Source organism: Rhipicephalus microplus, chromosome X (genome assembly GCF_043290135.1).
Source record: "Rhipicephalus microplus isolate Deutch F79 chromosome X, USDA_Rmic, whole genome shotgun sequence".
NCBI lineage: Eukaryota > Metazoa > Arthropoda > Arachnida > Ixodida > Ixodidae > Rhipicephalus > Rhipicephalus microplus.
In genome coordinates, this window is record NC_134710.1 from 64,110,456 (window position 1) to 64,127,564 (window position 17,109).

General features: G+C 46.2%; 1 protein-coding gene across 2 annotated transcripts in view; it reads left to right on the plus strand.

The window, feature by feature from the left end:
• LOC119176121 (uncharacterized) overlaps window positions 1–17,109 on the plus strand; it is a 283,463-nt gene that overhangs the window by 186,686 nt on the left and 79,668 nt on the right. For both annotated transcript variants that reach the window (XM_037427262.2, XM_075876986.1), the window contains exons 22-23: window positions 3,587–3,756; window positions 3,834–4,082. In XM_037427262.2, coding sequence (XP_037283159.2) covers window positions 3,587–3,756; window positions 3,834–4,082 — 419 coding nt within the window. The remainder of the gene's footprint in view (window positions 1–3,586; window positions 3,757–3,833; window positions 4,083–17,109) is intronic.

The window sequence follows — 17,109 nt, forward strand, 5'->3', positions numbered from 1 at the left end:
CTGTGTGGTGGCCCGGTCTCAACAGCCAGGTTAAGGCAGCCGTAGAGAACTGCCCAGCATGTGCTTCTATACGCGTTCAACGCTGTGAGCCTATGATTGCGACCGAGACACCATCAGCTCCGTGGGAAAGGGTGGCCATTGACTTGTTTCATTTTGTTAATCAAGAGTTCCTGGTGGTTGTCGACTACCGTTCTCGGTACCCTGAGGTCCTCACACTCCGGTCCACTTCTGCGGGAGCCGTTATTTCTGCGATCAAGAGCACATTTGCCCGACACAGCATCCCAGTGACTGTTGTCAGCGACAATGGGCCACAGTTTTCCTGCAAAGCTTTTGAGGACTTTGGGAAGACATACGGTTTCACGCATGTCACGAGCAGGTCCACGCTACCCGCAGTCGAACGGCGAAGCGAAGCGCATGGTTCGCACGATCAAGGAGTTGTTTCTGAAGGCCACAGACCCGTTTCTGGCTCTGCTAGCATACCCTAACACTCCCGGTGTGTCTGGCTACAGCCCGGCCCAACTGCTCATGGGACGCTCTCTGTGAACTCGTGTGCCAGCCACGGCTCAAAGCCTTGTTCCAGATTGGCCCCAGGTGAAAGAATTCAATGACAGAGATGCCGCCCAGAGACGAAGACAACAGAGAGACTACAATAACCGACACGCAGCGCATGACCTTCGTGCTCTCGACGATGGGGAGGAAGTCTGGGTGCGTGACACACGGGCAAGGGCGACAGTCCTAAGCCCGGCTCAGAGACCCCGCTCGTGCATCGTCCAGACGCCCAGTGGCATACTAGTGAGAAACCGCAGACACCTTGTCCCCTGCAGCAATCCTCAGTCAGCCCCCTCAGATGAGACGGGAATCCCCAACCATGCGGCCACGACATCGGCGCCGTCTCCCGGACCACAGCGGGCAGCAACCGGTAACGCATCAGACACTTCAGCTCCTGCACCTGCTGCAGGATCGCCAGGTCACCGTTACCCACGATACGGCCGGCGCATGGTGCCACCTCGGAGACTGAATTTGTGAGACTGCTGCAAGGACTGTTTCTTGGTGGTGCTCTTTTGGAACACTTGTGTTTGAGAGCTCCGGAAGGAGGGATGTAGAGGACGCCACCTGTTGCTTCTAGTAACTGGGAGGTGGCGCCCCCACTCTGTATAAAAGGCATAGGTGGGCATTAAATGGGGCTTTTTGCTGTTTGTGAACTACACGTTGTCGGGTCATTCTTCGCAAGCTTCACGCCCACTTTTGGCTCGGCTAGCGGCGTCCGCGCTACCTGGGCACGTCACTACAATTTATGCCTAATTTAAATATTCACTTTTGGGCCAAGTGCACTTTTTGACATTGCAGAGTGCATTGAAAAAATGGCCAATCTCTTTCTCTCTCTCTTTTTTTTTTGCATGTGTGTGACGAACATGCCGCATGGGGAATCTTTTCTTTCATTTGAAGAAAGCCTGCGAAATATAAAATAAAACCACATAACTGCAATTGGTGCGCTGCTGTACTGTAGCGCTCTCAAATGTGCTTCAAGTGAGAGAACCAGCGCATGAACCGTCAGCCTATCGCTTCTCAGGGATGGTGGTGTTAGCTTGTTGCGTGCGGCCATCAGAAATGTTGACGCACTGTGGAGCTATTTCCTATAGCAGCGGCTGCTCGTTTCATTACGGTTGATGTGGCGATTGTTTCACCCAGAGCACGACTGAGAGCGCCGCAGTACAGTAGCATGTGAGAGCAGTAAAATGGTTATATTTTTCTGGCTTCTTTGAATACTGAGAAAAATTACTACGCAGCATGTACGTTTTCATAAAAACTGAACTGCTCAATATGGAAGACTCTCCACAACGTAAGTAAATGCACTAGGCCTGAAAGTGAATATAAAAAGTGTGACATAGTTCACCCTTGTTAATTGTTGCACAACATCAAAATACTCAGACTGACATGCCAGTAAAACATGTCTGGTTTTATTCAATTTATGTGAATGGCCTTCTTGTAAATATTTGATTCTAGTTTCATAAGACATGCTGTTTAATCACTATACAGGTGGTCCTCATAAAAGCTGTGACAATAGAAAATTGACGAACCTATTTATGAAAAAAAGCGTAAAATGACTTGTGGGGACGCCTATGAAAAAAACAAAGTACTTGATATTACGTTTCTCAAATCCCCTTGTTATCATTTTTAAGATTCTCTCTTATCATCTCTAGTATTATAATGCAAACTCAATTTCATTTTTTTACTTAGTGGTTAGCAGAATTTCGTTACAGTGTGCCTTAGGCATGCTCAAATTACTTCATCTGTGTCCTCAACATCGCCTTGACGTAACAGTAAACTCAGATGACTGGTAGATGTGTAAATAGTAGCTAGCAATTACGCAGATAGTTAAAAAATACGAATAAAGTAGAGAATCTAGTTCAGCAGTACGTTACAAAAGGCATATTTGCAGTAAACTGATGGGCAAAAGCTTAATAGAGGTCGAGGTAATGTGTGAGATGTAAATGTAAGACAGCTAAGAAAACACTTGTGCTGTCAATCGAAAGATGACAGAAAAGGCTTCTTGAATATTTAACAGGGCGAACAAAAATACAGTACATCATAATATCTTCTGTTAGGTAAATGCCTGTTTACTGCTTCTAGCATCTGCACAGATGTTTAGCATGTTATTAGAATCTCATTTGCATATCTTAATCTCAACCCCTTTATAACAGTCGAGCATCGGGCAGCCATTCTTGTCTTTTACGAGGTGTTTATTATAAGCAGGGTACGACAAATGTATTTTCTTATCAACCCCTATTTCAAAGTAGGCACACTGGTGTCTCTTATACCCATTTGTCTCTTGCATCAGTGTCTCTCTTAAGGGGTTCAACTCTATGTGCAACCCTATTCTTGCACTCTTGAGACTTTGCAATGAAGTACCTCGAAAGGCAAACTTCGATAACACTATAGTGTCATCGGAATTTCAGTGAAAGAAGCCACACTCATTTGAGTGCGTAGCACAGTACAGTGGCTACAAACAAGTCTTATGGCACTGACACAACTATAAAGAAAGAAAACATTTATAAAATAAAAGGGCTGCTGTGTGTAGATGTTTGCACACTTGTTGGTGTTGAGATGACTCAAGCACCATCATGTGACTCTGCTTCACCAATAGGGGCACGTAAGCCTAATTATCTGTGCTCTCTAGAGCAGTATGCCAGAAAAATAATGTCGCTGGCGTTATTTTATTCAGATGGCTTAGTGGCAGCATTAACAATTTAAGGAGCATAGTTTAGCCAATGTTTGTTGTTTGCATGGTGATGTTTCTATAGCAGTATCTTGTATCTTAAGATGCATGATACATTATTGAATGTATTAGAAATAGAGTTACATACACATGTTATGAGACATATTGTGATACAGATACAGTATATCCAAAAAGTGCCTAAGAAACATGCATCTTAGATATTGTCAAGCCCTGGGGCCACAGTTGTGCAACATGCTCAAGTAAAAAAGGCCATTGTACCACAAAAGCTCTTCATTATGCTACAAAAGCTCTACTTGTAACCTTGTGAGTAGGGCTGATCTTCCTGTTTACATTTCTGCTCTTGCACAGAAAGAAAATTTGTAGTCAAGGAAAATCTGGAGCTTCATAATGCCATGCTGTCCCTGAATGACTTCTTCATGAAGCCAGGAAACTTTAAGTATGTGGACTCAAATGTCGTGCCCAAAGTTGGTGAAGTGTATGGGCTGGAGCACACCGTTGGCCATTTCCGAAGGGTCTTGGTAAGAAAATGTTCATTCTAATGTTTTTCATCCTTGTCAAATGGAACAGGCTTGTGATAACTGTGTGTTGTTCATAGGTGCTTTCAATTACGCCGAAGAAGTCGGCTCCTGCCAGCATCACTGTGTTCCACATGGACTATGGCGACAAGTCAACTGTTGCTGCAAGAAGATTGCTTCATCTGCCAAGAGAGCTAGCTAACCTGCGGCCATTCATAATGGAAGTGTTCTGCTGCCGTATCCAGCCTCAGGACTGCGACCTCGATTGGACTTTTCAGGCTAACCACAAGTCATACGAGCTTGTTTTGAGGAAAGAGCTTCTTGGCAAGGTAAAAATTGTCTTCACACTTTCATGTTAGGGCTCTGTAGCATAGATAATTATCAAGACTTTTAAGTTTGTAGGACCCTATTGTAATTCCTAACATCCTGTTTTTGCAGTTATCTATTAGATGACTATGGTTAGTTGTTGTTGGTACAGCATGTTTTTTGCAGCCCTTTTTTAAGATAGCGTAAAAACTGAATACATGTGACAGTAACTGAAGGAACAAAAGAGGGTTATGCTATATAGGAGCTTGTTTAAATGGCATAGATGCACATACTTTTTCAGATGGGCCTACTGATAAGATAGGAAGCTGAGGAAACAGGCACGATTTGTTTTGACAAATTTGTCATTACTGACATTAAACTTAAATTCTGGATCTGGTCATGAACGGTGACTGAGTGACCGTTGGCAACGTGCTACATGTATAATTTCTTTAATTTATCTCTGAAATTAGTTGCGACTCTGACGCCTCTTAATGACCCTTATATATTACACCAGTGCTAAAATACCGTGCCTGCATATAGCTCGGACCTGCATATAGTCTGGGGCATGTTTTGGGGATAGCAAACGTGAGAAAAAAGTTTTCACCCAAACATAGCCCGAGTAAAATGGAAAAATGCATTTATTGACACACTTCATTCTCAGTCGTCGTCGAACTCACTCTTCGGAAGCTCCCTTGTGGGAAATGTTTTCCTATAGCACATCATCCTCAGTTACATCAAGCGCGTTCGAGATGGAGCACTTTTTAACACATGGCAAACGAGCATGTCGGGAATGCAGGCCCAAGCCTCGACTATTTAAGAGCACTGTGCATAGGTGGCGAGGTCCTTTTGAGCCACCCAGCTGGGGTCACTTCTGGTTCTCTGGACCTCATCCACTCCACGTACAGGCGCTTGACATGGTCCTTATATGGCTTACTAAGGCACACATCAAGCGGCTGCAGCTGTGATGTCATCGCTCCCGGAATGACGATGAGCTTGGTGCAGGAGTCACGCATCAGTGGCTTTACGGAGTCGGTCAGGTGACACGGAAACCTGTCAAGAAAGCGTCGAATCTCCCCCAGCAGTGCTCCGGGCCATCGACACTGCACAGACTTTATCCAGTCAAGCACTAGCGATTCGTCCATCCACCCCTTGTCCTAGCAACGGACGATGACATTTTTTTGTGAACTTCCCCTTCAACAGTGTCTTTCATGTGAGCACCACGTAGGGTGGTAGCTTGCTACCGTCTGCAGTGCAGGACAAGTCACTCGCGTTTTTTCATGCGCAGTCGATCCCAGGATAACTTGCCTGGAGCCTTTGTGATGCACCGTGAGCGCCGAGGGCATATCCAGGTAGACCGGCGATTGATCCCCGTTGCCGATCTGGCCCAGCTGAAAGGGGACAGCCTTTCCCAATGAAATTACATACTTGTAAAACTTCACAAGGTCCCCTTCGTAGCTCTTTGGTAGCTTCTGTGAGATTAACGTACGTCGACGTAGGGAGAACCCAGCGCGGCGCACTAAGAGAGGCACTCAATGCTAGCTCACTTTGAAATCTTCCGGCTGAATGCCTTTGTCTTAGGCGATCTCCCTTGCCTTTGCTTGTAGCAGCTCAATTTTCACAGCGAAATGTGCAGCTCACTGCTCCCGCACAAAGTGAGCGAGTTCTCGTTCTACGTCAGGAAATTCTCCATTTTTTTTTTCCGTGGAAACTTTTTCGCTAGCGGCTGCAAGCAAATAGGGTGTCCTGCCTCCACCTGCACTCCAACTACAAATGCAGTTGGTGGAGGCAGGACTCTGACTCCTAACTGCCTCTCGACGGCACAGTTGCCAATGGTATCGGCAGCAGGGATAACATTTCTTTTAAAAGCAGCCAAGTACTACTGCCTGCACAATGCTGACATGGCATAAAATCACAGGAGTATAATCGTGGCCATCATTATGGCAGCCAAGTTCAAGTAAAGGCCACTGACCACTGTAGTACACGTGGGTCTGTTAGACTAATGCCTGCTACCGCCTCTAACACTACTTAGCACCTAGCACAGGAGCATGCAAACACCTAATGATGATGATAGCACCCCACTATGCTGAAATCAAAACTGAATTTCAGCATAACATTCTTGGGACCCGCATATAGTGCGGGGCCGAAATTTCATACCCTAAAATCTATTATAAATAAAACGGGCTAAATGCAGGCTTTTATGGGATCGGGTATCAAGGAGAATGTGCTTAGCATAGGTCAGGGAACTCGCTCATGAGTCTACTCACTCGGACTCAGACTCAGATCAAGCCGTGAGTCCGAATATGAGTGAGTCCGAGTGACTAATATTTTCGTGAGTCTGAGTCCGAGTGAGTTCAGTTGAAGAAAATTTTCGTGAGTGTGAATCCAAGTGAGTTCGACTCAGGAAAATTTTTGTGAGTCTGAGTTCTGGTGAGTCTAAAGCGCGAAATATATTAATTGAGCTTGAGTGGGTTCCACTTCCTTTTGCCAACCTAAGGTCCTATCTAGCCATCTTCACCATTACTAACAGCCTTACCTGGATTCAAGCTCACATCTCTTCACAGGTGTTCCAAAGCAGTGTCATTAGCGCACCATTTCAATATTTATTAATTAGAGGCATGAATTACGTAGGGGGTGCCTTGACCTTCCCTCAGAAACTCTTCCAGGGAAGTTTTTAATTATTATATCTTATGCTGTCGTCTCTTTCAAGAAAAATGACCTTACTGGTTTGGAAGCACTCGGAACTCGTTTTCAAAGATACTATGTCAAACGGCACCAAGAAGAGCACCAATTACGTGTGATATATGGGTTGGAAGTACATTTACACCAGGGTCAAAGACGCTAATTCTAGGCCGACGGACTCCTGAGACTCCCTTGGACTTGTTCAGATCGAGTCGTGAGTTTGAGTGAGTCTGGGAGAGTAATGTTTTTTGTGAGTTTGAGTCCAAGTGAGCGTTCGAGAAAACTTTCGTGAGTGTGAGTCCGACTCGGGGCAATTTTTGGGAGTCTGAGTGAGTGAGTTCAAATACTTCATGAGTGAGTCTGAGTTAGCTCCACAAGTTTTGCCGACCTTGCCTGCGACGTAATGCCAATGGGCAAAATGTGTTCCCCACTCACTTCTCATGGCTAGGGTCGCCACTAACTTTCGAGTGAAATTGGCCAAAAAATGAGCGAAAAGTCACCAAAAATTGTCATTTTTCTAAAAATTTTGCCAAAAATGTCGCTACTCTACATACGTATGCCTAATAATAAAAATTGCCAAATATGTACAGCCCCATAGAGTACAGTACCATCCATAACCCCTAAATTATATTGACATTTTTCTAATTCTAGTCTGATCACCTACTTCATCATGGGAGCACTGAGAAAGTGCATGCTTACACCAGCAGCGTCCCTACTGCTAGCGCATGATAACAAAAGTTTGTTTTTGTTTCAGATGTAGCGAATACTGCAGGACGAAGCAGTCACTACAACAAGACATAGATAATGTGCGTAGTCTTCCTCCAGATTTAGAGAATTTTATTGCATTGGCATACCTGCCATGTATCCCGGATTGGCTGGGAGACTCCTGGATTTTGACCGTTTTTTTTTTTTTTTTTTTCGTTTGTACGGTTGTAATGAAAATCTCCCGGAAAGTGAACCCCGCAGGGGCGTCTGCGTACGCAGGCGTTTGGTGTGTAGCGACACCACGGACTCGAGCTAATGGGGGGGGGGTTCGACTTCCTCCCACGCCTAGCCGTGCGTGGCTGAGCGGCTGAGCCGTGTCCGGGGAAAGGGGGATCTTGGGGGTTGAGCTGACGCTGGGTGCTTGAACCTTTAAGGCCCCCTGGCGGAGGCAACACACCCCTTTGGCCCCGGCTTCACGTAGACGGCACTCCTGGGCTGAACCACCCTGGGGAAACCGGCGGTCGCCTTTTCCTATCTCTCTCTCCCTACATCTTCGTCTTTATCTCTCACTTTTTATCTGTCCTGTCATCTTCTCTTTTCCGTATACTTCCGAATTTCCTGGCAGCAAGGGTTAATTTTGTGTGGATACCCAGTCTTGGCTATTCCATATTAGGTTATAGCAGCGCTGTACAGCTGGCGTCGGAATCAGGGCGTAGATGAAGTATATATAAACATTCTGGAAGAAATCTACAGGGGATCAACTGCTACCATAGTGCTTCATAGAGAAAGCAACAGAATACCAATCAAGAAGGGTGTAAGGCAGGGGGACACAATTTCTCCAATGCTGTTTACCGCGTGCTTACAGGAGGTTTTCAGAAGCCTAGAATGGGAACAGTTAGGGATAAGAGTCAATGGAGAATACCTTAGTAACCTGCGCTTCGCCGATGACATTGCATTGCTGAGTAACTCGGGGGACGAATTGCAACTCATGATTACGGAGTTAGACAAGGAGAGCAGAAAAGTGGGTCTTAAAATTAATCTGCAGAAAACGAAAGTAATGTACAACAACCTCGGCAAAGAGCAGCGCTTCGAGATAGGTAATAGTGCACTTGAAGTTTTAAAAGACTATGTCTACTTAGGGCAGGTAATAACCGCAGAGCCGAACCACGAGATTGAAGTAACTAGAAGAATAAGAATGGGGTGGAGCACATTCGGCAAGCACTCTCAAATTATGACAGGTAGATTGCCACTATCCCTCAAGAGGAAGGTATATAACAGCTGTATCTTGCCGGTACTTAGCTACGGAGCAGAAACCTGGAGACTTACAAAGAGGGTTCAGCTTAAACTGAGGACGACGCAGCGAGCAATGGAAAGAAAAATGGTAGGTGTAACCTTAAGAGACAAGAAGAGAGCAGAGTAGATTAGGGAACAAACGGGGGTTAAGGATATCATAGCTGAAATCAAGAAGAAGAAATAGACATGGGCAGGGCATGTAGCGCGTAGACAGGATAACCGCTGGTCATTAAGGGTAACTGACTGGATTCCCAGAGAAGGGAAGCGGGTTAGGGGGAGACAAAAGGTGAGGTGGGCAGATGAGATTAAGAAGTTTGCGGGTATAAATTGGAAGCAGCAAGCACAGGACCGGGTTAACTGGCGGAACATGGGAGAGGCCTTTGTCCTGCAGTGGACGTAGTCAGGCTGATGATGATGATGATGATGGTGACAGCTGGCGTCGACAGGACTTGCCCAGCATCTCCTGCCACGTCCCCTGGTTGGGGTCGGTGGTGGGCGGCTAGCACCGCTGCCGAACTTTATAGTCAATTAATAACAAATGCTTTTCCCCCCCTCCCTGATCACTCCCTGAAAAGGTCGCACACCAAAGACACTTTCATGCTCAACACACCAAAAACAAGCTTCCCAAAGTACCATGTTATTCATAGCCAGAACGAAAAGGAGACAGTACGTACTTTTTCACCTTTGTGTCCAAAACTCTCACCGAAGCAATAGGTCCAGGCTATAAAGTCACAAAGATGGGAAGTGGCGATGTCCTTTTGGAGGTTCGTGACAAAGCTCAATATGAGAAGATGTATAAACTTGTAGCATTTGGAGAAACCCCTGTTTCCGTGGGCCCACACAGGTCCATAAACACAGTACGCGACGTCATTTCTGATGACCTTCTACAACTCTCTGAAAGTGAACTATTAGAAGGCTGGCAAGACCAGAATGTAGTCAAGGTACAGAGAATCATTATACGACGAGACAAGAAAGAAACACTCACCAAACACATCATTGTCACCTTTGGTACTAGGGACTTACCAGAATCAATTGAAACCGGCTACTGTAAGCTCCATGTCGGACCATATATCTCCAATTCTCATCGATGCTTCAAGTGCCAACGTTTCGGGCACGGATCGCAGAGTTGCAGAGGGCGATTCACTTGCGCAAAGTGTGCATTCACTCAACACGTATCGGACGACTGCACCTCAGAAGCAACTCATTGTTCAAACTGTGAAGGAAATCGCCCTGCCTACTCGCATTCATGCTCCACATGGAAAAAAGAAAAACAAATAGTAGAATTCAAGGTCAAGGTAAATCTGTCATTCCAAGAGGCACGTAAACGTTTTTCACTGCACAACCCCTCTTATCCCTCCTTTGCAGATGTGACGCGCCGGGGCGCCGCGCCACATGTTTCTGCACCCGCGAATGCCACACAGAGTGTGGCTGCAGTCGTGCCACTAGCGCCCCCGGCTGGAGCAGCCTGTACTGCTCCGTCGCCTGACAAATGGGGCCGGCAGACCACCATGTCTGCTGAACCTCGGACCACTGCAACCGCAGTTAGGTCCGAAAGTTCTGTGAGTGTGCCTGCCGACCAGGCACCATCCACCACCTCACAAAAGGTGATGGATACAAGTACGACTCCTCCGGCGCCTCAGACGCCGAAGATAGGCGCAACTCTCTGGAGCGCGCCAGGAAAGAAAAAACCTGAATTACAGGGCCCTCAAAAAGCCCTGTAACCTAACGCAACACTTTTGTACACACAGCATCACACAACATTAAAATGACACAAATACTACAGTGGAACGTCGCAGGACTGCTGAGAAACCTCGACGATATCTAGGAACTTTTACACATACACACACCTAAGGTGCTGTGTGAACAAGAGACACACCTGAAACCTAAACACACCAACTTTTTACGTCATTACGTTATTTTTCTGAAGGACCGGAACGATGCCATTGTGCCATCTGGTGTTGTTGCCATTATAGTCAATCAAAGGATTGCATGCACACACCTACCACTACAAACATCTCTTGAGGCGGTGGCTGTTCGAGCAGTTCTTTTGAATAAGCTTGTCACCATCTGCTCTCTCTACATGCCTCCACAACACTGTCTTGAAAAGCATGAATTCCAGTCCCTCATAGACGAACTTCCAGAACCCTACCTTGTCCTAGGGGATTTAAATGCACATGGTAGCCTCTGGGGTGACTCTCGCTCTGATGCGCGAGGTCGCCTGATTGAACAGTTCCTTTTTGTTTTCCGGTGCGTGCCTCCTGAATCGGAAAGAGGCAACATATTACAACATCGCTAACAATACGTACTCAGCAATAGACCTCAGCATAACATCCCCATCACTCCTGCCTCTACTTAAATGGGAAGTCATAAATGATTCATATGGAAGTGACCATTTTCCTATCATTATCAACACATCAGTAACAAATACATGTCTTGCCCAGGTTCCCAAATGGCTCACCCACAAAGCCGATTGGGAAAAGTTTCAAAAAATGACTATATTAACTTGGACTGACATGGTGGCTTTACACATAGAGGATGCTGTGTGCTACTTTACAGCTTTCTTGGTTGATGCAGCAACGTAACGTATTTCTCAAACATGTGGTCCGTCAGGAAAATGACGAGTACCATGGTGGAATAATGAGTGCCGTGATGCGCGAAAACAAAATAAGGCATGGAAGTTGCTTCGAGACTTGCCGACTGACGAGAATCTTGTAAACTTTAAGAACGTCCAGTCACAAAAAAGGAGGACGCGTTGACAGGCGAGAAGGGAAAGTTGGCACGAATTTTTATCAGGCATTTTGTCATATACAGATGAGGTGAAGGTCTGGAGCATGTTTGGTAAATTGGCAGGACGAAAAGCACATTCACTTCCTCTAGTGATGAATACACAAGGGGAGAGTTTAGAAGACCAGGCTAACACTCTCGGAGCGCAATTCGAACAGGTCTCCAGCTCATCACACTATAGTAAAGCGTTCCAATAATACAAAACGAAAATAGAAAAACAGAGATTAGAGCGCAAGCCCACAACACATGAGGCATACAATGAACCTTTCTGTTTGGCTGAACTACAAGCCTCACTTACCTGCTGCAATAAATCTACCCCAGGCCCGGACCGTGTGGCCTACGAAATGTTGAAACATCTGCCCACTGAAACCCAAAGAAGCTCTCCTCTCCCTGTATAGTGCGATATGGTCTTCCGGCAAGCTCTCTCAGCCTGGAAGGAAGCTATCGTTATCCCAATTCTAAAACAAGGCAAGGACCCGACCTCAGTTTGCAGCTACAGCCCAATAGCGTTAACCAGCTGTCTTTGCAAGGTCTTTGAGAAAATGATTAACAGGGGCCTGATGCACTTCCTTGAAATTACCGTATTTACTCAATTCTACCGCGCCCTCGATTGTAACGCGCACCCGATTTCCACCGCGAAAAAAAAAAAACGTAAGACATCGATTGCAACGCGCACCCATTTTTCTCGCTGACTCGCACGATCACACCACTTGAAAAAACTACTCCTTTCGAGAGCGTCTTCCATTTAAATATGAGGTACGGGCGAAGCTTGTGCCCGTCTGACGTGTAACAGAGCATTGCCGTCACTGTAGTTTTACCGTGGACCGATGTCAGCACCCATTTTTCTCGCTGGCCCGCACGATCACACCACTCGAAAAAACGACTCCTTTCGGGAGCGTCTTCCATTTAAATATGAGGTACGGGCGAAGCTTGTGCCCGTCTGACATGTAACAGAGCATTGCCGTCACTGTAGTTTTACCGTGGACCGATGTCAGCACGCGAACTTGCTTCGCCCCCTTCTTCTTGACGGTTGTGATGCCAGGCATGTCGCAGTAAAGAGGCGTCTGATCGGCATTCCCGATTTGCCCAAGCAGGTAGCCGTTGTTGTGCCGCAAGTTTAGGACGAACCCCTGAAAACTGTGAAGCTTTTCATCGTACTCCTCCGCAAAACTTTTCGCATATGCATGTTCCCCTTCGGAGGAAAAAGCCTTTCCTCTTTATAAAGTTAGTTAGCCAGCACCTGCTCGCTTTAAACTGGCTCCGCATTAGACCTTTTTCTAAGACTAATTGCATAGCCCGCACTTGGAGCAGTTCTGTCGTCTCGGGCCACTGTGCCGCTCGCTGCTCAAGCACATACTCGCCGAGCAGCTCTTTAATTTGCGGAAACCAACCCTGCTGCAGTCTACTGAAGCCTTTGCGTGAAGCTTTGCTGTGGACAATCTTCTGCTTTTGTTTCCGCCGGTCCCGCACGCACGTTTCGGGAACTCCGAACGACCACGATGTGGCCCGATTTCCGTCCGTTTCTGAACACGCGATGACTTTTCTTTTAAAAGCGGCATCGTGGTGCACTCGAGTTTTTGGAGTCGGCTCTTCCACGCCGTCGATGCTAATGCACTACTAGATGACGAACTCCTCAGCACACGTACGAAGTGCCGCACATGGGCAACAGATAGGCAGAAATGGCCGACGCACGTAGGGGGCGGCCATTTTAGATTTGCCGATGGCAATAGATTGACCGTAATTTTTTTGTTCGTACTCGATTCTAACGCGCATGCGATTTACAAACTCGCTTAACCGGAGAGAAGGTGCGCGTTAGATTCGAGTAATTACGGTAATGGCCTGCTTGACCCATACCAGTGTGAGTTTCAAGAGGCTCGGTCCGCCACTGACCACCTTGTCCGTATCGAGGCACAAATTCGCGACACTTCTGTTCATAAGCAATTTTTTCTTTCTGTGTTCCTCGATATGGAAAAGGCATATGACACTACATGGCGCTTTGGCATATTGCGAGACCTGTCACATTTAGTTCTGCGGGGTAGAATGCTGACAATTATCGAAAGCTACCTGTCCGACCGTACATTCCGTGTCCGAGTTGGCACTGTCTTATCTCGAGTATTTGTCCAAGAAACAGCAGTGCCACAAAGAGGTGTATTAAGCTGCATACTTTCCTAGTTAAAATGAATTTTTTGCGCCTGTCTCTCCCACGAAATATTTTTACTGCATATATGTCGATGATGTACAGATTGGTTACAAATCGTGCAACATCTCAATGTGCCAACGTCAAGTTCAACTAGGGTTGAACAAGGTATCTCAATGGGCAAACGAGAATGGTTTTATACTCAACGTGCAAAAGAGCACTTGTGTCTTGTTCAGTCGAAAGAGGGGCCTCCATCCTGACCCCGACATTGACCTGCATAGTCAACCTCTGTCAGTGAAGACCGAGCACAAGTTTCTTGGTCTCATATTAGACACTAAACTAACCTTCATCCCACACATCAAGTATTTAAAGGACAGCTGCTTAAAAACAATGAACATTTTGAAAGTGTTGTCACACACTACATGGGGTAGTGACACGAAATATCTCATGAATTTATATAAAAGCCTCGTACGCACACGCCTAGATTACAGTGCTATAATCTATCAGTCGGCAAAACCATCAGCTTGGAAGATTCTCGACCCTGTCCACCATCTAGGCATTCGCCTCTCTACGGGTGCTTTCCGAACTAGCCCTGTGGAGAGCCTGTACGTGGATTCTAATGAATGGTCGCTCCACCTACAAAGATATTTCCTGTCCTTTTTGTACTTTTTGAAGGTGAAGGCAGACAAGAAACACCCTTCTCATTTCACAATTAATGATTTGTCTTGTTCTGGCTTGTTCGAGAACCGTCCTTCGTTTAGACAGCCCTACGGGCTTCGTGTAAGGGGCCTGGCTGAAGAAACAGGTGTGCCTCTTCTTAAAAACAGTTTGATGGCTCCTGCAACATATCTGCGACCGTGGCAGTGGCAGCTTATAGACTGTGATGTCTCTTTTGTTAAAGTCACAAAGCACACACCTCTTGCACACATACATACATACTTCCTAGAACTACAACATAAATACACATGCCCCGAGTTCTTTACCGATGCGTCAAAGTCGAACACTTCTGTGTCATATGCAGCGGTAGGCCAATCCTTTTCCGAGGCCGGCATTCTTCATCCTGACACAAGCATTTTCACAGGAGAAGCTTATGCAATACTGGCGGTCGTAAAACACATCAGATAAAATTACAAAAGGCGGTAATATACACAGATTCCCTAAGCGTGGTCAAAGCCCTGAAAACTCCTAAAAAACACCAGAACCTCATGCTGGTGTCACTTTACTCACTTCTGTGCACACTGTACACATCAAAACAGTATGTCATCTGCTGGGTTTCAGGGTACCGTGAGATACAAGGGAACGTTTTGACCGACAATCTGGCTGCTTCCGCCAACGACACTACTTCCAATGCATCAATACCAATCCCTGCACTTAAAATCTTTTCTAAAACGAAAGCTCAGGGGGTATTGGCAGAACACGTGGGATAAACACACAGATAATAAACTCCATGCTATTAAGCCGCAACTAGGTTGTTAGCCGCCACCAGAGTCCTTCAATGCTTTTCTGGTCACGAAACTCCGCCCGAAGGTTGATATAGGACAAAATCTATCGCTAGAGGCGCCACCCGTCGTATGGGGGCCACAAGCCGCCGCCACTGCTGGGCTTGTATGCGCACTGCAGCCGACGTTTCGACGCGATTATGTGCGTGCTGTTCTTCCTGTTACCTTTTTTTAAACGTCTCTGAACGCATCAATGCCACCAGATAAATAAGTTGAAACGGGATCCAGTGTCGACGACGAATGAGAGCTGTTTACTTTGGAACGCACGCGTAGTTTACTTGGAAGCGCGGGCCCACCTTATAAACAGCAGCGCATTAAAAGTGTTCTCACACCGTGCGACAACGCATTGTGTCAATAATTGTCTCATAGCCCAATTATATGCATACTTACGATGCCTCGAAGCGGTACTTGCGAGCTATAGCTCGCAAGTGTTGAAAGACGATGCTTATGCTCCATGCTCTTGATGCGAGCAGCTACTGCTTGATCTGCTCGACAACATGTTTGTACTTGCGCCCGGCCAAAGGGCGATTATGTTTATGCGGTAGGTGAGCTTTATATTCTGGTAGGGCCGCTAATAGGGGGAGGAAGGTGAACGAAATGAAACACGACCGGGTAGTACAGGAGCAATCACATTGGTTTATATCCGGCTCGCCTCTCGCGCGCTACTACCCAAGTATTCAAATGAACTGAATGGTTGAGCCGGAAGTTTTATTCCAGACCTTTCAATTGAGTTTATACCCAAATGCGCAGTTGTTTTGGACACACGTTTGTCCGATAACTTTTTTGACGCGGGGACTTTCGATGCCGAGGCTTTCGCGATCGCTCTAAACGTGCCCAACATTTGATTGATCACTTCTTTCCACGCAGTTTACACGGAACATCCGACGCTTGACGTTTCCTTGTGTTTACTGTTTAGGGCATTATTATTTACCGGCCGACAACCCATGATTTCTCCGGGAACAGAAGTACAGCAGCCTAATCTGGAAGTTCCTTTTGATGCCAGTGCTAGCCGCTTGGCCGACTCTGCCACTACAGAGGTACCTCATCACACATTTGTTTTTATTTTTTGGGTGGGAGGGGGGGAAAGGCGGTTATGATTTAAGGCATGCAATAAATCTTAAATTTGGTGCTAATGATACGCCGCCTAGTAGTCAGGTGTGTACTTATGAATGGGAGATTAACATATGGTGCATGTAATGGGGAGAAAGTTGGAAAACATTTATTTACACAAAATACACTGAGAACAACACTTTGGAGAAGAAAAGCACTAGAAACTATTGCAGCTGTTCTGAGCAATGTTACACAATCTGTGACTCTACTGTACAATGTGTATTTCGTTTCATTAACAGCTGCACTCTGCCTTAGCTCACTGCCTAAAATAAACTGTATTTGAATATACACTATTTACACTATATGCAGATAAATATGAATAGTACGAAAATATTACAGTGTAATGTATACAAGATATACAACACTATATACAAATGGGAAGGCGTGCTCACATACACAGCCATTATGCCTAATACTGACTGTGGCTTCCACCCACCACTTGCAGGGCATGAACTGCGCACAGTTGCCCGCGAGGCTTTGTTTTTTTCTCGTGTGAAGAAATGTAATCTACATCTCAAAAAAAAAAGTGTACAACCTCAGCTGTTGTCCCTAAAAAGTGCAACAGACAACCTACACTTGCTGACGCTGTGCGGCTGTCGAGCAAAATGCCCTCAACAATCCTCGCGTACACGTCACCGCATGCAATGTTTTGCACCGTGTACGTCTCTACATGTTCTTCAACAATTTTCAGGAGAGCAAGAAGACGGCTGCTAGGTACTTTCAAATAGCCCCTCGATTTTGTTTGTGGCTTTGTCAGGTACGCCGGGAGCCCGTCAAAAATTCTTGGAACGGCGTTCGTGCGAAGCCTTGGTCTCTCTCGCTGAAGCGACACGACCACCCCGT